General features: G+C 51.6%; 2 protein-coding genes across 24 annotated transcripts in view; one reads left to right on the forward strand and one right to left on the reverse strand.

Annotated features, from left to right (window-relative positions):
• Positions 1-6,990, reverse strand: part of KLHL22 (kelch like family member 22) — a 54,490-nt gene extending 47,500 nt beyond the window's left edge. Inside the window, exons 1-2 of one of the 5 annotated variants that reach the window (XM_034952262.3) lie at positions 6,860-6,990; positions 28-287 (exon numbers count right to left, since the gene is read on the reverse strand). In XM_034952262.3, the coding sequence (XP_034808153.1) occupies positions 28-254 (227 nt within the window). In that variant the 5' untranslated portion in view covers positions 255-287; positions 6,860-6,990. Of the gene's footprint in view, positions 1-27; positions 288-4,196; positions 4,262-6,859 lie in introns of those variants that run through there. The other 4 variants (XM_034952263.3, XM_055105812.2, XM_063603224.1 and 1 more) reach the window with 4 other exon arrangements.
• A 23-nt stretch (positions 6,991-7,013) lies between these two features.
• The window catches only part of MED15 (mediator complex subunit 15), a 93,058-nt gene continuing 78,559 nt past the window's right edge, over positions 7,014-21,512 (forward strand). For 4 of the 19 annotated variants that reach the window (XM_034952253.3, XM_063603216.1, XM_063603219.1 and 1 more), the window contains exons 1-2: positions 7,027-7,157; positions 19,939-20,162. In XM_034952253.3, the coding sequence (XP_034808144.2) occupies positions 20,095-20,162 (68 nt within the window). In that variant the 5' untranslated portion in view covers positions 7,027-7,157; positions 19,939-20,094. Of the gene's footprint in view, positions 7,808-9,801; positions 10,512-11,888; positions 11,985-19,706; positions 20,163-20,615; positions 20,862-21,512 lie in introns of those variants that run through there. The other 15 variants (XM_034952256.3, XM_034952260.3, XM_063603220.1 and 12 more) reach the window with 9 other exon arrangements.

Raw genomic sequence — 21,512 nt, forward strand, 5'->3', positions numbered from 1 at the left:
TCTTACAAACAGCTCTAGTGAACTCACCTGAAGTAATCGCAGGACGCAGCCAGCAGGATGCGATGGGCCTCGATGTGTCTGCCCTCCACCACCAGCACAACATCGAAGAGGATTCCGCTGTCCCGGAGAGCCAGCAGCCCTCGGAGCAGAGCCTGGGAGTGCTGTGCGCTGCGGTAGGTGTTGTTCACGCAGTGTGGGTGGGAGGGCTGTGCAGGCAACTTGCAGAGCTGGGTGAACTCCTGCTCCTCCGCCATCCTGACAGCCACAAGATCCCTTACCACTGTGGCCTGACAGTTGGCAAAACAGGGGACAGGGGTGAGCAGGCGGGCATCAGCCCCACCACACACGGACTGGCCAGCTCTGTTGCTCCCCTTGCTCCTGTGCCTCCCTCAGGCTCACCTGTTTTCCCTCTATTTCCAAATCCCCTAATTCCTTCTCCCCTCCCACCTCTAGTCCAACTTCCTGATGGCCTTCTTCCTGATGACCTGTGTGCCATCATGCCCAAGACTCTTCATCTCATTGTATCTTCTTCAGCGGCAAAGTCAAACAGAAGGGTTTTGGGAAACAGACTGACCTGGGTTGGAGCCCAACTCCACAGGGAGTTACAACATGACCAAACTGAGCCTCGAGCTCCCCAATTGTAAAAAGAGAGAGAAAAGTACCCACCCCATTGGGGTATTCTAAAATTGGTAAAACAATGAACATGAAGCATAAGCACACACCAGGTTCTCAAGAGCTCTTCCTCCCTCCCATTGAATGAACAAAATTGGGTTCTTCCTCATAGTAATGGATGCATAAAAATGGCAAGACCTGAGTAGTGGTCAGGAGACACACAGCCAGGAGTCTGGGAGGTGGGTGCCAAGGGGGTGGCATTTCCAGGGCCTACTTTCTTTTACTGAAATTCTGAGAGTCAAGCACAGTAACTGTGATTGAACCTGATGCATTTAAATTCATCTGCATTGCCTTTTAAATTAAAGATTATCTTCTAATAATTGAGTCAGTACGTTCAAAAACCGCAAACTGATTTGAATCGGAGCCTCTAAAACCTAATCAGTAAAACGAACCTACTGCAAATGCACTTTTGCCATGGACCAACCAAAAGTGACTGTGGATAGCCAGCTGCTCAGGTCAGGGAGTGGCCAGTCCCACACTGCCAGGCATGGCCAAGCTGCAGGCTCTGTAGGCACAGCACAGTCAGCTACAAGATGTGAACATCTGTCTTCTCCACCTCACTTCATCCTACTTTCCTCTCCCCAAAATATGTTTATTCTCCAATTACCTCCAGTCATGCATCACTTAATGTTGGGGATACATTCTGAGACATGTATCGCTGGAGGCAATTTCCTCAGTGTGTGAACATCAAAGGGTACACCTACACAAACCTAGGTGGTAGAGACTACTACACATCTAGGCCATAAGGTACAGCCAATTGCTCCTAAGCTACATACTTGTACAGCATGTTACTGTAGTTCTGAATGAAAAAAACACACTGTTTTTCCTCTCCTCTTATACCACAACAACAAACACAGGAGACTTCTGTGACCAAATGTGTGAGGGTTTTTCCCCATTAACAAGCAAGCAATCAATTCTGCCACAGATACCAGCTGGGTGTCTTCTAATTCAGCAGTCCCCAATCTTTTTGGCACTAGGGACCACTTTCTTGGAAGACAGTTTTTCCACGGGGTCGGGGAATGGTTTCAGGATCAAACTGTTCCACCTCAGATTATCAGGCATTAGCTAGATTCTCTTTCGGAGCACACAATCTGGACCCCTCACATGCATAGTTCACAACAAGGTTTGTGCTCCTATGAGAATCTGATGCCACCTCTGATCTGACAGGAGGTGGAGCTCAGGTGGTAATGCTGGATCGCCCTCCACTCACCTCCTGCTGTGCCACCTGGTTCCTAACCAGCCACAGACTGATACGGGTCTGAGGCCTGGGGGTTGGGGACCCCTGCTCTAATTCAACTCTAACACTATCTACCTGGAGACAGTGTCTGATCCCACAGGTTGAGGGCTGAGTCTCCCAGGTTGTTTCACCTGTGCTTCTGACCAATAGGCTATAAATTGGGTTCCCAAGATCCCCTTCTTGGGTTCAATTAATTTGTTAGAGCGACTCACAGAACTCAGGAAAATACTCATATCTACTGGTTTGTTATAAAGGGTATTGCAAACGATACAGATGAAGAGATGCATGAGGCCAGACATGTGGGAAGTGGGGCAGAGCTTCTAGGCCCTCTCCAGGAACATCACTCTTTAGGAGCCTCCTTGTGTTCAACTATCCAGAAGTTTTCCAAACCCAGTCATTCAGAATTTTTATGGAAGCTTCACTATGTAGGCATGACTGATTAAATCACTGGCCATTGGTGATGAACTTAATCTTCAGCCCGTCTCCCCTCTCCGGAGGTTGAGAGGTGAGGCTGAAAGTCCCAACCCTCTTATGCCTGCCTTGGCCTTTCCTGTCACCAGCCCCCATCCTGAAGCTACCTAGGGGCTGCTGGCCAGCATACAAAAAGGCATCACTCTGGAAAGTCCAAAGATTTTAGAAGTTGTATGCCAAGAAATCAGACAAGACCAAATATATATTTCACAATATCACAGTACTGAATACTATAGGCAACTGTAACACAATGGAATTTGTGTATCTAAACACAGACAAGGTACAGTAAAAATATGGGACCACCATCCTTCATGTGGTCTGGTCTGTCATTGACTGAAACATCACTGTGTGGCACATGATTATATATCTTTAAAAGAAAAAATGAAAAATATATGCTAATATAAAACTTGCCAAAAAGAAGAGGTCTCTCTCTTCACTACTGAGGCTCAGGGCCACCCCCAACCCCATCCCCTGGATGCTCTACTGCTTCCCATCAAACACACTCAGTTATCTGCGCCTGCCCCTGAGTCTGCCTCCAGGACCTGGGACCTCTACCCAGCCACCCACCCATTCCTTTCCCCCTCCTGGGCTGGCTCATCTTTCTCACCAAGGCCCCAGAGATGGCCACAGCCAAGGTGTATACCCCATGACCACCTCTCACTTAGGATTCTCTTGCCTGGAAACTCTGCCCTATGGTAATTCTCCCTTTTCTGACCTCTCTCTTTCATCCCACACACCCTGCTCGAGCCCATCCTTCTTTCCCAGTGGTTCACATTCCCAGTTTCACCTACAGCTCAGTGCCTAATCTAGCTAGTAGCCCTCCAACTTGTCTAATTTTGCTATCAAAGCTACCATTTCCATCTTGGAAACCTCACTGTCTTAATATTTTTCCTTTCTAACCCATGTGCCCTATGAACCCACTAGTTCTGATTCCTTCACCTCTCCTCCATCTCAGACAGCCACCCTCCACTCCTCCAGGGCCACCACTCTGGGTCAGACCACAGCAGTGATGCCCCTACCGGTTTCCCTACCTCTTGTCTCATCCTCCCCAGGCTGCTCTCCTTCAAGCCTTACCTACTCAGCCCCATCAGTAGTCCTTAGTCCAAAAGGGATACCTGTCATCCCCTGAACACCTTTAGTCACCCATCTAGGCCATTCTGCCTCTCATAGTCCCATATTGGTCAAGGTCTAGCTCGATTACTTCTCCCTCTATCGTTGTACAGAGAACATGACAAATATGCCCCACCATTCAAACCTGCCTTTTTTTTTTTTTAGACAGAGTCTCGCTCTGTCACCCAGGCTAGAGTGCAGTGGTGCGATCTCCGCTCACTGCAACCTCTGCCTCTCAGGTTCAAGTGATTCTCCTGCCTCAGCCTCCCCAGTAGCTGGGATTACAGGCATGCACCACCACACCCAGCTAATTTTCTTGCATTTTTAGCAGAAACGGGGTTTCACCATGTTGGTCAGGCTGGTCTCGCATTCCTGACCTCAGGTGATCCATCTGCCTTGACCTCCCAAAGTGCTGGGATTACAGGCGTGAGCCACCGCGCCCGGCCCAAACCTGCCTATTTACCCACGACAAGGAGATTCCGGCTTCTTGAGGGGTGAGGATTTATCTCACAAACATCTCAAAAGCCCCCATGGCTGGCTGTGCCACTTGCTAATGACAGACTCTGGGCACTTGTCTCATATACCCACGCCTCAGCTTTCTCATCACCACCATGACCACCGCAGAGTCAAGAGGGCCTCCTTCTCTGAGGGTGACCTCCACAACTAACTACCCCAATAGACATCAAGCCCCCAGGTGGATCCTCACCTTCCGTGAGCATAGTAGTGCCTCTGCTCTCTTGGGAAGGGATAAATGGCAGCTACTCCCTAAACCCGTACTGCAAAAACAAGTACGGTAAAACAGAAAGACATCTTCCATGGGCAGGCAAAGCACATTTACCAAGTCCAATTTAAGAAACTTAGCTAGGGGCTAAGGGGGATATGCTGAAAAATGAATCAATTCTCTGCTGGGAAGGAGCACAGCACAGGGTGCAACATTTAAAACATTTAAAACCACATCTATACGGTTTTAAATCACCAAAACGTCCACCCTCAGGAGAACAGATGTCATGGCACAGTGATTTGACAGAACATTAGGCAACAGTCAAAATGTGCAAAGTGGCTGGGCGCAGTGGCTCACGCCTGTAATCCCAACACTTCGGGAGGCTGAGGTGGATGGATCACGAGGTCAGGAGTTCAAGACCAGCCTGGCCAACATAGTGAAACCCCATCTCTACTAAAAATACAAAAAAATTAGCCGGGCATGGTGGTAGGCGCCTATAATCCCAGCTACTTGGGAGGCTGAGGCAGGAGAATCGCGCCACTGCATTCCAGCCTGCATGACAGTGCGAGGCTCCGTCTCAAAAACAAAAAACAAACAAAAAAACAATGTGCAAAGTAGGCTGGGCACAGTGGCTCATGCCTGTAATCCCAGCACTTTGGGAGGCCAACGTGGGAGGATCACCTGAGGTCAGGAGTTCAAGACCAGCCTGGCCAACATGAGGAAACCCCATCTCTACTAAAAATACAAAAATTAGTGGGGCGTGGTGGTGCATGCCTGTTATCCCAGCTACTCGGAAGGCTGAGGAAGGGGGAAGCTGAGGCAGGAGAATCGATTGAACCCAGGAGGTGGAGGTTGCAGTGAGCCAAGATTGCGCCATTGCACTCCAGCCTGGGCGACAGAGCCAGACTTTGTCCCCCCCCCCAAAAAAAAAAGTGCAAAGTAGGCTGGGCATGGTGGCTCATGCCTGTAATCCCAGTGCCTTGGGAGGTCCAGGTAGGTGGAGTTTAAGACCACCTTGGGCAATATAGCGCGACCCTTTCTCTACAAAAAATTTAAAAATTAACTAGGCATGGTGGTGTACACCTGTAGTCCTGGCTATCTGGGGTGAGACAGCTTGGGGTTCACTGCAGTCTCAAGCTCCCAGGTTCAAGTGATCCTCCCATCTCAGCTTCCTCAGAAGCCGGAACAACAGGAGCTCACCACTGCGCCCGGCTAATTTTTCAAATTTTCTTTGTAGAGAAGAGGTTTCACTATATGGTGTAGGCTAGAGCGCAGTGGTAGGGTCTTGGCTCACTGCAGCCTTCATCTCCCGGGTTCAAGCGATTCTCCTACCTCAGCCTCCCGAGTAGCTGGGATTACAAGCACGTGTCACCACACCCAGCTAATTTTTGTATTTTTAGTAGAGACGGGGTTTCACCATGTTGGCCAGGCTAGTCTCTCCTGACCTCAGGTGATCTGCCAGCCTTGGCCTCCCAAAGTGCCGGGATTACAGGCATGAGCCACCGCGCCCACCCCCGGGCCCCATTTTCACTTGACACACGGCTACTCTAGCCTGAAGCTCTTCCCCAGTCTCATATCCCCAATTTTAGTCATCACAAGCCAAGTTCCCCGTTTTGTACTGTTCGAAGTTTCAGTGGGGATAAGAAAGGAAGCTTAATGTGCCACATAGCTACAAACTGAAGGATATAAGATGAATTTTTATGAAGTGATGGATGGCAGAGTCAAAATCATTTCAGAGGAACTTTCAGTTCGGTACCATTTTACTGAGTAGATACCCTCAGCCTTCTGTAGGGCCCCCGAACGAGCAGTATCCCCTCAAAGAAACTCAATCCTTGGCAGCATGAAGCAAGGTCGGCCACAAAGGCAAAGGGGGCGGCTGCGGTAGAGGAGAGGGAGTGGGTGCTGATTCCCAGCGGGGCAGCCTTCCAAAGGGTGCGCTCTGGAAGAATCTCCCAGGGAGCCGTCTTGGAGGCACTCGGCCCCGCGGAGGGCCGGAGCGAGGGCGCCCAGGGAGGAGCCCAGGCGGAAGGTGGCGGTGCCCCGCTGCCCGCCCCAGATCCACTCGGCTCGGCCCGCACCGGATCTAAAATGGTCAGAACTGGCAGCCGACGCTTCGCGCTCTGGTGATTTTGCACTGACAGCGCGATCTCCGGCTCCTCTCAGGAAACCGGGAGAGCTGGCGAGGCTGGGCTCCTACGGCTGCAGTCCCCGGGCCCGATCGAGGGAACTGAGGCTCGTCAGGCCGGCCCCAAATCGCCCGCCTGTTGCAAGGCCGCCCGCTCCAGCGCGGAGGGTCGCGGCCAGGAAGGCCGCACTTGGACCTGCCGCAGGCAACAGGGCCCGCCCGGGTGCCAGGAGGCCGGCGCGCCAGCAGCCGCGCTGAGGAGGCCTCGCACCCTGGCCCCTGGCCGAGCGCCAGATCCCGGCCCCTACGCGCCCGCGCCCGGGGATCCCGCCGGCCGCGTCCCCGCCACGTCAGGCCGCGGGCTCTCCTCAGGTCGCCGCCCCCGAGCCTCCGGCCCGCGCCCGCCCCCGCGCCCCTCGGACTCCGCGCCGCTAGCTTGTCCCCGGCCCAGCGATGCCTGCTTGCCGCCCGCCCCCCGCGTTCGCTGCCGCCCGGCCCGTTCGGCTCATGCCTCGCAGCTGACCTGGTGCCGCCGCCAGCCGAGGCCGCACTCGCAGCAGGAGGGAGGCGGGAGGCGGGAGGCGGGAGGCGGGAGGCGGGAGGCGGGAGGCGGGAGGCGGGAGGCTGGGCGAGAGGAGCCGGCGGGGCGGGGGCCTGGGCCGTCACGTGGGTGCGCCGCGCAGGCGCCGGGCGGGCCAGACGTAGGCCCGGGGGTTCCCGGCCTGGCCGGGTAGCAGCGCGGGGGCGGCCCTGAGGCGGGGAGACAGGGGGCGGCTCCCCTCCGGCGCTCTGCGGAGGACAGCAGCGATCGCCAAGGCTCAGTGAGTCCCCGCACTAGCGCGGCACCTGGCACTTGGCGGGGCCGAACCAAGGAATGAGCGAATTTGCCGAGAGTCGCCCCGTCTGAATCCATTGACTCTTTCCTTGCCTCAGTCCTGCCCTCATTCCTCGACTCACTTCCTCCTGCCCTTCCTCACTATCTCCCTCCCCGCTCATATCCTCCCTCTCCTTTCCTCATTCCCTTCTTCACTCTCTTCTCTCCTCTCTTACTCCCCCCTCTCATTTCCTCCCTCCTTCACTCTCTCATTCCTTCCCTTCCTATCTTACCCACCATTCCCTTCCTCCCTCACTCATTCACTCCCTCCCTGTCTCCCCCTCTCATCCCCTCCCTCTCTCATTCCTTTTCCCTCCCTCCTTAACTCTCGTTCTCTCCTCCCTCTCTCATTCCTTCCCTCCCTGTCTCATTTCCCCCCTTCTTTCCCTCCCTTCCTCTCCTCTTCTCCCATTGCCTCCCTCCCTCTTTGATTCCCTTCTTTCCTCCTCTCCTCCACTTGTTCCCTTCGTCACGCGCTCATTCCCTCCCTCCCGCGGCCTGCTCCTTCCCCGCTCCCTCCGCGGTCGGTGCCGCTGACCGTAGCGCGCCCCCTGCGGGATATCGGGGAGAATCGCCTAACACCGCCAGAGTGAACAGGTGCTAGTTTGTGTGCCCGTTCCTTTACTGAGATTTTGCAGTAAATCTAATTCCCAGTCTTAAAGCCTGGTCCCAGAGGTCCGTGCGCGGGTCTTGGCATTCATTGTTCTCCACCTCACCTTCGAGCAGGTCCCATCCTCCGAGGCGTATCCGTAATGGCTGCGCCCAGAGCTTGGAGCCACAGAGCCTCCTGATGGGATAAGGTTGGAGTGTCCCACACTGTGGTTTTGAGAGGGACTGTGAAGGGTGGAGAGAGTGGTAGGGGGAGGATGTGGCTGGAGATGGCTCATGGTTAAAAAGAAAGGTGGGGCCGGGCTTGGTGGCTGGCGCCTGTAATCCCAACACTTTGGGAGGCCGAGACGGGCGGATCACGAGGTCAGGAGATGGAAACCATCCTGGCCAACATGGTGAAACCCCATCTCTACCAAAACACACACAAAAAAACTAGCCGGTCGTGGTGGCGCGCACCTGTAGTCCCAGCTACTCGGGAGCCTGAGGCAGGAGAATCGCTTGAACCCGGGAGGCAGAGGTTGCAGTGAGCCGAGATCACGCGCCACTGCACTCAAGCCTGGTGACAGAGCGAGACTCCGTCTCAAAAAAAAAAAAAAAAAAAAAAAAAAAAAAAAAAAATTGGTGGAAGGGGAATGTAAAAGGAGGAAAATACACGGAAGAGAACTGCTGTCCTGGCTGAGTCCAGAGAGATAACTGAGGGTCCCAGACAAGGATCAAGAGAACGGGATTGGCCTCCAGAGGCAGAGGTTCCAAATGGGAGTGGGCTTCCTCCTAGAAAGACTTTCTGGAGGAGACCCCCCTACTGTGTAACAGAGGAGGACTTTGGGATTAAGAAAAGCATTCCAGGAAGCCGACAGTGTCAGCAAACGTGGAGGTGAGATCCTTCAAAGTGAGTGGTGTGGAGGTTTCCAGAATTTTCTGAGCCTGAAGGGAAGGTTGGAGAGCAGACCCTGCCCTCTGGAGGCTTGACTTAGCCCTGAGGGCACCCTGTAGCCAGGGTGGGCAGATGCCAACATGGTAGAGACGAAGACTGAGTAGGGAGCCAGCCACAGTGCTGTGGTCTCAGGCAGGGAGTGAAGACGAGAGTGGAGCAGGCTAGAAACCTGGGAAGGAAGCAGGTTCCCCAGTATAAGCCCAGTGATGTGTGAAAAATGAGCCCAGGAGATGGGTGGGGAAGTAGGCCCACCCTGCCTACAGGGGAGCCAGAGTAAGAGCAGGTCTGGGGGAAGATGAGGCCCACCTTGGCTCCAGGTAGGGGAAGACTGACCTCCAAGGCGCAATGGGACCAGGTGTACGGGTGGACCCAGAGAGGAGAGGAAAAGGAATCCTGGGGCAGCAACAAGAAGGCCACTGTGGTCTGAATGTCGGTACCCCCAAAATTGCTATGTTGGAACTGAATCCTCAGTGCGATACTATTATAAAGTAGGGCCTTTGGGAGGAGTTTAGGTCATGAGGGTGAAGTCCTCACCATGGGATCAGGGTATAAAAGAGGTTCAAAGGAGCTCATCCCCCACTTTTGCCAGGTGAGGACGCTGTAATAAGCACCATCTTCAAGGCAGAGAATCGGCTGGGCGCAGTGGCTCACGCCTGTAATCCCAGCACTTTGGGAAGCCGAGGCGGGAGGATCATGAGGTCAGGAGATCAAGACCATCCTGGCTAACATGGTGAAACCCCATCTCTACTAAAAATACAAAAAATTAGCCAGGCATGGTGGTGGGCGCCTGTAGTCCCAGCTACTTGGGAGGCTGAGGCAGGAGAATGGCGTGAACCCGGGAGGCAGAGCTTGCAGTGAGCTGAGATCGCGCCACTGCACTCCAGCCTGGGTGACAGAGCAAGACTCCGTCTCAAAAAAAAAAAAAAAGAAAAGCAGAGAACGGACCCCTCACTAGACACTGGGGCTTTTTTCTGAAGCTACTGTGTCATATAAAATTTATATTAAATAAATTGATATGCTTTTCTCTTGTTAATCTGTCCTTTGTTAGAGGGGTGTCAACCAGGAACCTTGTGATGCGTGAGGAAAAAATGTTACCTTTTCCCCCTACTCTTTCTGGCACCCAACAAACAAGTGGGGTGGCAAAGACACCCCACTTGGGACAACTGGCAAAAGGTAAGCATTCTTACCAAGGTTAACTGTCCCATATCGCTGCCTGTAGTACTCAGCTGAGAGTGAAAGGTAAAAACTTCTTGTCCCTTCCTTTCCAAATTCAAATTAGCAGAAGAAAACATTGTGTCCGGATTGTGACTCTTGCTTAAATTTGGTTGAGGGGTAACTGTTTGTTATTGATCCTTTCCTCCCAGGCACAGCTACCTCTTTCCTGTTTGTTTTGTTTGTGTCCTGAGAGCTTGGCTTTATGACCAGTGAGAATATTCTCCCTGATCTCTGAATAGCCAGTGGGTGCAAGTGACAGCTTGCTTTAGGACAGCTTGCGTTAGGGTTGCAAGTAACAGCTTGCATTATTACAAACTCCTCTGTCCCGGTCAGAAAAAGAGAAGGTTTGGTTTTTGTTTGTTTGTTTGTTTGTTGTGTTGTTTTGTTTTGTTTTAATAGTCTTGCTCTTTCGCCCAGGCTGGAGTGCAGTGGCATGGTGGCATGATCTTGGCTCACTGCAACTGCTGCATCCTGGGCTCAACTGATTCTTCTGCCTCAGCCTCCTGAGTAGCTGGGACTACAGGCACACACTACCACGTCCAGGTAATTTTTTTTGTATTTTTAGTAAAGAGGGGGATTCATCATGTTGCGCAGGGTGATCTCTTTTTTTTTTTTTTTAATTCTTTTCTGAGATGGAGTCTTGCTCTGTCACCCAGGCTGGAGTGCAATGGCGGGATCTCGGCTCAGCCTCCTGAGTAGCTGGGATTACAGGCACCTGCCACTATGCCAGCTAATTTCTGTATTTTTAGTAGAGACAGGGTTTCACCATGTTAGTCAGGCTGGTCTCGAACTCCTGACCTCAGGTGATCTGCCCACCTCGGCCTCCCAAAGTGCTGGGATTACAGGCGTGAGCCACCGTGCCTGGCCTCTTTTATTTTTAAGATACAGGGTCTCACCCAAGCTGGTCAGGAGCTCCTGGCCTCAGTCCACCTGTCTCAGCCTCCCAAAGTGCTAGGATTACAGGCATGAGGGACCACGCCCGGCCAAAGAGAAGGTTCTGAACCTTCTCTTTTTCTGACCATGACAGAGGAGTTTGTAAGTGGGCCTAGTCCATAAGGGGTTTTTGTTGTCTCAGTACTCATTGGTGTGATAGATGAGCCAGTCCATGACTGGAGACGTGACAGTGTTCTGTACAAGATGACATCCTTAGTCACCTGTGTCAAGAAAGGTGCCTTCTGGCTAGGCACGGTGGCTCACGCCTATAATCCTAGCACTTTAGGAGGCTGAGGCAGGCAGATCACGAGGTCAGGAGTTAGAGACCAGCCTGACCAACATGGTGAAACCCTGTCTTTACTAAAAATACAAAAAAATTAGCCAGGCGTGGTGGTGCATGCCTGTAATCCTAGCTATTCGGGAGGCTGAGGCAGAAGAATCGGTTGAATCTAGGAGGCAGAGGTTGCAGTGAGCCAAGATTGCGCCACTGTACTCTAGCCTGGGTGACAGAGCGAGACTCCGTCTCAAAAAAAAAAAAAAAAAAACCCAAAGGTGCCTTCTTTCTTTTGACTGTCTTTGCAAGGGGTCTGGATTTGAGAGTGCTGAATTTTTGTGCACCCTCTTTGGAGGGTGTCTTTCTCTCTCTCTCTTTCTCTTTTTTAAGAGACAGAGTCTCACCCAGACTGATCAGGAACTCCTGGCCTCAGGTGGTCCTCCCACCTTGACTGCCCAGAGTGCTGAGATTACAGGCATGAGCCATTGTGCCCAGCCTTGAGGATGTCTCTTTTGTCCATGGTTAAGTCATAAAATGCTTATTGGTTTTGGTTCTGAGTTGCTTGGTAGGTACCTTTGGTTTACAAGAAGAAAAGTGGTGGGTGGGCAGGGTGGTAGTAGGGAAGAGTGTTCAGTACTGCCAGGAATATGTACTATCTGTTCTGGCTGAAAACTGATAATGAGATATTTGAAAGGATTTTTTTTTTTTTACAGCTCTATGATCAGAAGATGGCATAATTGGGGCTGGGCACAGTGGCTCAGTGCCCAGCTGGGATTACGCCTGTAATACCAGCACTTTGGGAGGCCGAGGTGAGTGGATCACGAGGTCAGGAGTTGAAGACCAGCCTGGCCAACATGGTGAAACCCCGTCTCTACTAAAAATACAAAAAATTAGCCGGGCGCGGTGGCAGGTGCCTGTAATCCCAGCTACTCGGGAGGCTGAGGCAGGAGAACAGCTTGAACTCAGAGGGCGGAGGTTGCAGTGAGCCAAGGTCGCACCACTGCACTCCAGCCTGGGCGACAGAGTGAGACTCCGTCTCTAAAAAACAAAAAAGAAGATGGCGTAATCGGAAGTTGATATTCTGTCTATTGGATCCTGCTTCTCCCCTGGGGTCTTCTTGGTTCCCTGAAGCCCCTCTTCCGGAGTCCCTGCCCTCTATTGGCTCTGCCTCCTGCTTCTTTTCTGTATTGCCATGATTTTTGCTAAGGATAAAGGACAACTTCATTGGCTTCTTTGGGAAACTTGCAATCTCCCCAAACAGGCCCCTCTGAGATTTCTCCTTTCCATTTGCTTCTGCTCCCCCTTCCTCCTTTTGCCACCTTTGATATTTTCTCCAGTTTCCTTGATTCCTTTGATATGCCCCCATTCAGGCCACTCTGGCCCTCCATCCAACCTGCCAGAACTTTTTCCACTTCAGCACTTCAGTCACTTAAACATTAGGGCTCCCTGCCCTAAAGGGACTCAAAATCCTGCAAAAACAACCACCTAAGGATAAAAAGAGAAAAAATGAAACTGTTTGGAAACTGGGCAAATGAAAACTCTTTTAAAAGTCTTTTTCTGGGGGCCAGGTGTGGTGACTCACGCCTGTAATCCCAGCACTTTGGGAGGCCGAGGCAGGCAGATCACAAGGTCAGGAGTTCAAGACCAGCCTGGCCAATATGGTGAAACCCTGTCTCTCCTAATAATACAAAAAAAATTAGCCAGGTGTGGTGGCACTTGCCTGTAGTCTCAGCTATTTGGGAGGCTGAGGAAGGAGAATCGCTTGAACCCGGGAGGCGGAGGTTGCAGTGAGCCGAGATTGCACCACTGCACCAGCCTGGCGACAGAGCAAGAAGACTCCGTCTCAAAAAATATATATGTATGTATATATACGTATATACGTGTATATACGTATGCATACATATATATATAGAGAGAGAGAGAAACCAGTGAGTTTGTATTACTGTGTTTTACTGACTCACGACTACCATTTTGGAATGAAAGCTATAAGATCTTTGTGTTTTTACGTTTATGTGTTTATATTTGTGTATATCTATGTATGTATGTTTGAATATTATATATAATATTTTTTCTATCTCCATATTCAGTATTACTAACTGAATTTTTTTTTTTTTGAGATGGAGTCTCACTCTGTCACCAGGCTGGAGTGCAGTGGCATGATCTCGGCTCACTGCAACCTCCGCCTCCCAGGTTCAAACAACTCTCCTGCCTCAGTCTCCTGAGTAGCTGGGACTACAGGTGTGAGCCACCATGCCCAGCTAATTTTTGTATTTTTAGTAGAGACGAAGTTTCACCATGTTGGCCAGCATGGCCTCTATCTCTTGACCTAGTGATCCACCCACCTCAGCCTCCCAAAGTCCTGGGATTACAGGCATGAGTCACCACGCCCAGCCTGAATTTTTTATATCCCTTAAAGGAGTTATATTCAAATTGTACCCTCCTTCGAAGATGTCTCTTTTGTCTGTGGTGTCTTAAAAGGATTATTGGTCTTAGAGGGAGGTAAATAAGCATTCATACAAGCTAAATATTACCAAAAATTTAAGAAAAATAGAAACTAATCCAAATGCTTTTTAGTTTACATGATCTGGAATATTCTTTAGTAAATAAAGCTAGTTTGAAAATTGATGGACTAGGCCGGGTGCAGTGGCTCAGGCCTGTAGTCCCAGCACTTTGGGAGGCCAAGGCGGGCAGATCACGAGGTCAGGAGATCAAGACCATCCTGACTAACACGGTGAAACCCCGTCTCTACTAAAAATACAAAAAATTAGCCAGGTGTGGCAGCATGGGCCTGTAGTCCCCAGCTACTTGGGAGGCTGGGGCAGGAGAATGGCGTGAACCCAGGAGGCAGAGCTTGCAGTGAGCTGAGATCATGCCACTGCACTCCAGCCTGGGCAACAAAGCAAGACTCTGTTTCAAAAAAGAAAATTGACGGACTAGTCAAACAAGTTTTATGTTATCACTACTGAATGGTAAAGATAATAAAACTATCAATCCAACCTAAGAGCAAAATGTGCAATAAAAATGAATTGCGGCTGGGCTCACCCCTGTAGTCCCAGCAGTTTGGGAGGCCGAGGCGGGCAGATCACCTGAGGTCAGGAGTTTAAGACCAGCCTGGCCAATATGGTGAAACCTGGTCTCTACTAAAAATACAAAAGTAAGGCCAGGTGTGGTGGCGGGACCTACCTGTAATCCCAGCTACTTGGGAGGCTGGGGCAGGAGAATCGCTTGAACCTGGGAGGTGGAGGTTGCAGTGAGCCGAGATCGTGCCACTGCACTCCAGCCTGGGAGACAGTGCGAGACTCCATCTCAAAAAAAAAAAAAAAAAAAAAAAAAAAAATTGGGCACGGTGGTACAAGCCTGTAATCCCAGCTACTTGGGAGTCTGAGGCAGGAGAATTGCTTCAACCTGGGAGGCGGAGGTTGCAATGAGCCAAGATCGTGCTGCTGCACTCCAGCCCAGGCAACAGAGTGAGACTTTGTCTCAAAAAAAAAAATGAATTGCATGGCTTGGCGCGGTGACCCATGCCTGTAATCCAGCACTTTGGGAGACGAGGCAGGTGGATATTTGAGGTCAGGAGTTCGAGACCGGCCTAGCCAACATGGTGAAACCCCATCTCTACTAAAAATACAAAAAATTAGCCAAGTATGGTGGCGTGCGCCTGTAATCCCAGTTACTTGGGAGGCTGAGGCAGAATTGCTTGAACCCGGGAGGTGGAGGTTGTAGTGAGCCAAGATGGCACCACTGCACTCCAGCTTGGGTAACAGTGAGACTCCATCTCAAAACAAACAAACGAAAAAACAAACATGAATTGCTTGATGCATGGAAGTTAAAAAAACAAGAGGGCCGGGCGTGGTGGCTCATGCCTGTAATCCCAGCACTTTGGGAGGCCAAGGCGGGCGGATCATGAGGTCAGGAGATTGAGACCATCCTGGCTAACACGGTGAAACCCCGTCTCTACTAAAAATACAAAAAATTAGCCGGGCATGGTGGTGGGCACCTGTAGTCCCAGCTACTCGGGAGGCTGAGGCAGGAGAATGGTGTGAACCCGGGAGGTGGAGCTTGCAGTGAGCCGAGATCGCACCACTGCACTCCAGCCTGGGTGACAGAGCGAGACTCCGTCTCAAAAAAAAAAAAAAAAAGTTACATTTGGTTGTATATAGATTTACCCATGATGTAATTCTATAATCAAAATTATAATTAAATTTTAATGAAAATTTTAGTTAATAATTAATACTTATGAAAATGCTTAGGCACTAACATTAGGTTTACAACACAGGATCCAAATGGCATCTACGGCATGATCCATTACATTTTTTTTGTTGTGTTTTGTTTTTTTTTTTGAGACAGAGTCTCACTCTGTTGCCCATGCTTGAGTGCAGTGGTGCCATCTCGGCTCACTGCAACCTCCGCCTCCTGGGTTCAAGCGATCCTCCTGCTTCAGCCTCCCAAGTAGCTGGGATTACAGACATGAGCTACCACGCCCAGCTAATTTTTGTATTTTTGGTAGAAAGGGGGTTTCACCATGTTGCCCAGAGTGCTCTCGAACTCCTGACCTCAGGTGATCCGCCCATCTTGGCCTCCCAAAGTGCTGGGATTACAGGTGTGCGCCATTGCGCCTGGCCCCCATTACAGTTTTTAAACGAACAGAGAGGACAAGAAAATTTACCAAAATATTGACAATCCTGCCTCTGGATGATGGGATTCATAATGTTTGGGCCTTTCTAAAGTTTCTACCGTGTATGGCTTTTAGAAACAATAACCGTCGGGCACGGTGGCTCATGCCTGTAATCCCAGCACTTTGGGAGGCCGAGGCTGGTGGATTGCCTGACCTCAGGAGTTCGAGATCAGCCTGGGCAGCACAGTGAAACCCTGTCTCTACTAAAATACAAAATATTAGCCAGGCATGGCGGCGCGTGCCTATAGTTCCAGCTACTCGGGAGGCTGAGGCAGGAGAATTGCTTGAACCCGGGAGGTGGAGGTTGCAATGAGCCAAGATTGCACCACTGCACTCCAGCCTGGGCAACAGAGCGAGACTCCATCTCAAAAAAAAAAAAAGAAACAATAACCACTCCCTCCCTACCTCCACATACATAAGTGATTACAGGCTCCAGGCCAAACACCCAGAGGAGTTACATCTGGCTGGTGCTAGGATGGAAGGCGGGGCAGGTCACCACCTCCCAGGGACTGAGTGCCAAAGCAAGGAGGAAGATTGGAGGTGAGGCTGTAGGGAGACAGCCACAGGCTCACAGAGCTTGTGCTAAGCTCTCTAGGGGGAAGCTTGATCTGCCTGGGAGGCTTCCAGCTCCTACCTCCTGCAGAGCCCAGAATGGTGTCCAGGAAATATGTGGCCATTGAGTGGAACCAGCCTTGGCATGGTAGCCTGCAGGAACCCGCAGGCTAGAGACATGGCCACATGAGCAGTGAGGATCTCCCCCGAGATGAGGATCCCCAGAACATAGTGTGGGATGCAGATCTGGCCTCTGCATACCCTCGGCTTCCTCCATTACTTATTCTCAGACATCTAAACCACTAACATCCAGACTGGGGATCCCAGGAGGGTCTACAGTGTCAAGAGAGGGCAAGTCCACTTCAGGATCAACCTTCCTGTGGCCCCTTACTTTCCTTGGTCCACCTTTCCAGGTCACCCATCCAGACTGTCACCAGGGATCACTGCCCTGGGCACCAACCCAATGCAGGGACAAGTAGAAAAAGAGCTCTGGGGTAAATACCAAAGGGAATAGTCACTCAATTTTATTGTGATGATAAACTCCTGGCAAAGTTCCAGGCCTCTCTCTGTCTGTGTCTGTGAATTATGTGTCTGTGGCTCCATCAACCACGGTGCAGAAGGGGGAGGGTTGTCCTAAGTATCCTATTAACATTGTTTGTTTGTTTGTTTGTTTGAGACAGAGTTTCGCTCTTGTTGCCCAGGCTGCAGTGCGATGGCATAATCTCAGCTCACTGCAACCTCCACCTCCTGGGTTCAAGTGATTCTCGTGCCTCAGCCTCCTGAGTAGCTGGGATTACAGGCACACACCACCATGCCTGGCTACTTTTGTATTTTTAGTAGAGACGGGGTTTCACTATGTTGGCCAAGCTGGTCTCGAACTCCTGACCTCAGGTGATCCACCTGCCTCAGCCTCCCAAAGTGCTGGGATTACAGGCGTGAGCCACCATGCCCAGCCAGAACACAGGACTTTCAAAACTTAAACCTGGGGCTGGGCACGGTGGCTTACACCTGTAATTCCAGCACTTTGGGAGGCCGAGGCAGGCGGATCACCTGTCAGGAGTTCAAGACCAGCCTGGGCAACATGGTGAAACCCCATCTTTACTAAAAAAAAATAAAATAAAATACAAAAATGAGTCGGGCGTGGTGGCGCACTGTAGTCCCAGCTACTGGGGAGGCTGAGGCACGAGAATCACTTGAACCCGGGATGGCGGGGACTGCAGTAAGTGGAGATCACGCCACTGCACTCAAGCCTGGCAGACCTAGCGAGACTCTGTCTCAAAAAAAAAGAAAACAAGGCTGGGCGTGGTGGCTCACGCCTGTAATCCCAACACTTTGGGAGGCCAAGGCGGGTGGATCACCAGGTCAGGAGATTGAGAACATCCTGGCCAACATGGTGAAACCCTGTCTCCACCAAAAATACAAAAATTAGCCAGATGTGGTGCCAGGTGCTTGTAGTCCCAGCTACTCAGGAGGCTGAGGCAGGAGAATCACTTGAACCTGAGAGGCGGAGGATGCAGTGAGCTGAGATCGCGCCACTGCTCCAGCTTGGGCGACAGAGTGAGACTCTGTCTCAAAAAAAAAAAAAAAAAAAAAAACAAGGGCCGGGCGCGGTGGCTCACGCCTGTAATCTCAGCACTTTGGGAGGCCGAGGCAGGCGGATCATGAGGTCAGGAGATCGAGACCATCCTGGCTAACACGGTGAAACCCTGTCTCTACTAAAAATACAAAAAAATTAGCCGGGTGTGGTGGCGGGCGCCTGTAGTCCCAGCTACTTGGGAGGCTGAGGCAGGAGAATGGCGTGAACCCGGGAGGCGGAGCTTGCAGTGAGCCAAGATTGTGCCACTGCACTCCAGCCTGGGCAACAGAGCAAGACTCCATCTCAAAAAACAAACAAACAAACAAACAACAACAACAAACAAACAAAAAAAACAAGGAAAAAAACACTAAAACCTTGGATGTCCTGGGCAACCCCGGACAAGATGATCACTCTAGATAGAGTTTTTAAAAATTAGTTTTCAGCCTGGCCAAGATGGTGAAACCCTGTCTCTACTAAGGATACAAAAAATTAGCCGGGCTTGGTAGCAGGCACCTGTAATCCCAGCTACTCGGGAGGCTGAGGCAGGAGAATCACTTGAACCCGGGAGGCAGAGGTTGCAGTGAGCCGAGATGGCACCACAGCACTCCAGTCTGGGCAACAGGGCGAGACTCCATCTCAAAAAAAAAAAATTAGTTTTGCCACTGGGCACGGTGGCTCATGCCTGTAATCCCGGCACTTTGGGAGGCCGAGGTAGGTGGATCACCTGAGGTCAGGAGTTGGAGACCAGCCTGGCCAACGTGGTGAAACCCTGTCTCTACTAAAAATACAAAAATTAGCCAGGCATGGTGGGGTACGCTTGTAATCCCAGCTACTGGGGAAGCTGAGGTGGGAGAATTGCATGAACCCGGGAGGCAGAGGTTGCAGTGAGCCGAGATGGCACCACTGCACTCCAGCCTGGCCAACAAGGGCTAAATTCTATCCCCCCCCCCAAAAAAAACAATAACGATTTTGGGAGTATTAGAGCAGAAAACGTTTGAAAACATGAACAGCTCTCACATCAATACAAGACCTGAAACTCTGTTGGCAAGAGAGGCCTCTTTGGGGAGAGTGCTCACTCGTCTCCCACCCACTCTCTACCACCCTCAACCTCCTGTCTGGGGCACAGTAACAAGAGTTGTAAGGGGTGTACAGTGCCTAGCAGGGGACTGGCACTTAGGCTTCAATAGGTGCCAGTCCACAGTCTCTTGAGGCCCATGTTGGTTGGTGTCCACCTGGTGCTTATTGACCACTTGGGCTCCAGATTTTCCTCACATCACCTCCCTCCCCAGGGTAGCAGATAAAGGCCCCACAGTTCCAAGGAGGCAGAACTTTTACATTCCTAAAAGCATTCTCAGGCCCCCATAACCCCTCATCCCACCTTCAGCTTGCTCACCTTCACCTATCAAATTCGTTTGACATCTGGCCTCCAGCAACTAGCTAGGCTGAGTTCTCCATGAAGGGGACGTGGCTGCTGGTCAAAAGGGAAAGCCCATGTCTAAAAATTAATTAACGTGGTTTACGGGCCTCACATTCCCAACCCCCAAATACAGCCATTGGTGAGATGTGAGATTCAAAAAATCGAAGAGTGAAGCGGTGATGAGAGTCCATCTGGTCGCTCTTTGGATGCGGCGCTAGCAGGCAGTTGCATGAAAGCAGATCCCAGATCACGTTGCACTGGCACACAGTAGGTACCCACACATATTTGATAAATAAACACTCTCTCCCTAGCATTACTATAGATAGCTGGCAGCTTGGCCCGGCATCCCGGAGGGGTCTGGATCTCAGGGACTAGATAAGGCCAGCACACTGAAGAGTTGCAGAAAATGCAGGCGGTCAGGCGCAGGTCTGCTGCGGGAGCACCTGCCGTGTCCGACAGCTGCACTGGAAGAGGGGCGTGTGTCTCCCAGCCGGGCGGAACCGAGACCGCTTCGTCCCCGGCGGGGAACTTCATTTCCCACAGGCCTGTGCGCGAGACTCCATTTCCCACAAGCCCTCCTTCACTTCCGGCTCGGCCGAGGCACTGCGGACGGCTTCCGGGTTTGGGCCTGGCTCTGTGACTGAGGCGGCGGCGGTGGCGGCCAAGCGGGATACGGGCGGCGGGAGCTGGGGAACAGGCATGGACGTTTCGGGGCAAGAGACCGACTGGCGGAGCACCGCCTTCCGGCAGAAGCTGGTCAGTCAAATGTGAGTAGTGGTCGGGGCAGGGGGCCGGATTGTGGGACCTTCCTCCCTAGCGTGGCGGGCGAGGCCAGGGCCGGACCCGTGAGAAACCTACGGCGCCGGGAGACAGAAGGCGCCGGGGACTTGTCTGGGTCCCAGGGCTCGGGCCCCCCCTGTCTGTCCCCTCCGTTCCCGACATGGACTGCTCGTTTGCTTTCCTGGGGCCGAGCTCTGCAAACCACCGAGCCCTGGCTTATGAATCATCGTCTTGAGCTTTCTCATTCGTCATTTGTGTGCTTTGGGTGCAGACTTTCCCCCGCTTTTTGAACCACACTGAATAGGGAAAGGGAGAGAGGCAGCCGGCTGTAGTGGGTTTAGCAGGGCTGGGTGCTTCATGGTTTCTCTTCCAGAAAAGCGCATCAACGGTGAAAGAAAGTGATGGGAGGAGGGTGGATGTAAGATGAGATTGGGAAGGTAGTTGTTTGGGGTGTGGGCGGTGGGACGGAGGATCTGAGGGTGACCCCCCGAAGGAATGTGGACTTTGCCGAAGGATGGCAGGAAGCCGCTGTCAGGAAGCGATCGTCGTTTCTGGAGGAGAGCGTGAAGAGCTGGGGTCAGTGGCCCCGCTCAGAGGAACTCTAGCCCCTCATCACCGACTGCTTGTTTCTGTTAGCAGTTTTTTTCATGCGCGTCCGTGTGAAGAGACCACCAAACAGGCTTTGTGTGAGCAATAAAGCTGTTTATTTCACCTGGGTGCAGGTGGGCTGAGTCCGAAAAGAGTCAGCGAAGGGAGATAGGGGTGGGGTCGTTTTATAGGATTTGGGAAGGTAATGGAAAATTAGTCAAAGGGGGTTGTTCTCTGGTGGGCAGGGGTGGATCTCACAAAGTACATTCTCAAGGGTGGGGAGAATTACAAAGAACCTTCTTAAGGGTGGGGGAGATTACAAAGTACATTGATCAGTTAGGGTGGGGCAGGAGCAAATCACAATGGTGGAATGTCATCAGTTAAGGCTGTTTTTACTTCTTTTGTGGATCTTCAGTTACTTCAGGCCATCTGGATGTATACGTGCAAGTCACAGGGGATGCGATGGCCTGGCCTGGGCTCAGAGGCCTGACAGTTTTTAACTGAGCTTATTGGCGTGTTGTGCTCGCCACAGATTTGCCTGAGACATAGCCCCTTTCCTGAGGGATGGCATTGTCGGTAAAGGAACCGTCACAGCGCAGTCTTGTCAGTCTGTAATGTGTATACTGCAGGGGTTTCTTGCGAAGCGGCGGTTAACTTGAGCAGACCAGGGGCAGTCTAGTGAGTAGGTGACGAATAAATTGAGTCCTAGAAAGACAAGTAGGAGTGTGAATAGCCACCATTCCAAGCTG

Source organism: Pan paniscus, chromosome 23 (assembly GCF_029289425.2).
Source record: "Pan paniscus chromosome 23, NHGRI_mPanPan1-v2.0_pri, whole genome shotgun sequence".
Lineage (NCBI taxonomy): Eukaryota > Metazoa > Chordata > Mammalia > Primates > Hominidae > Pan > Pan paniscus.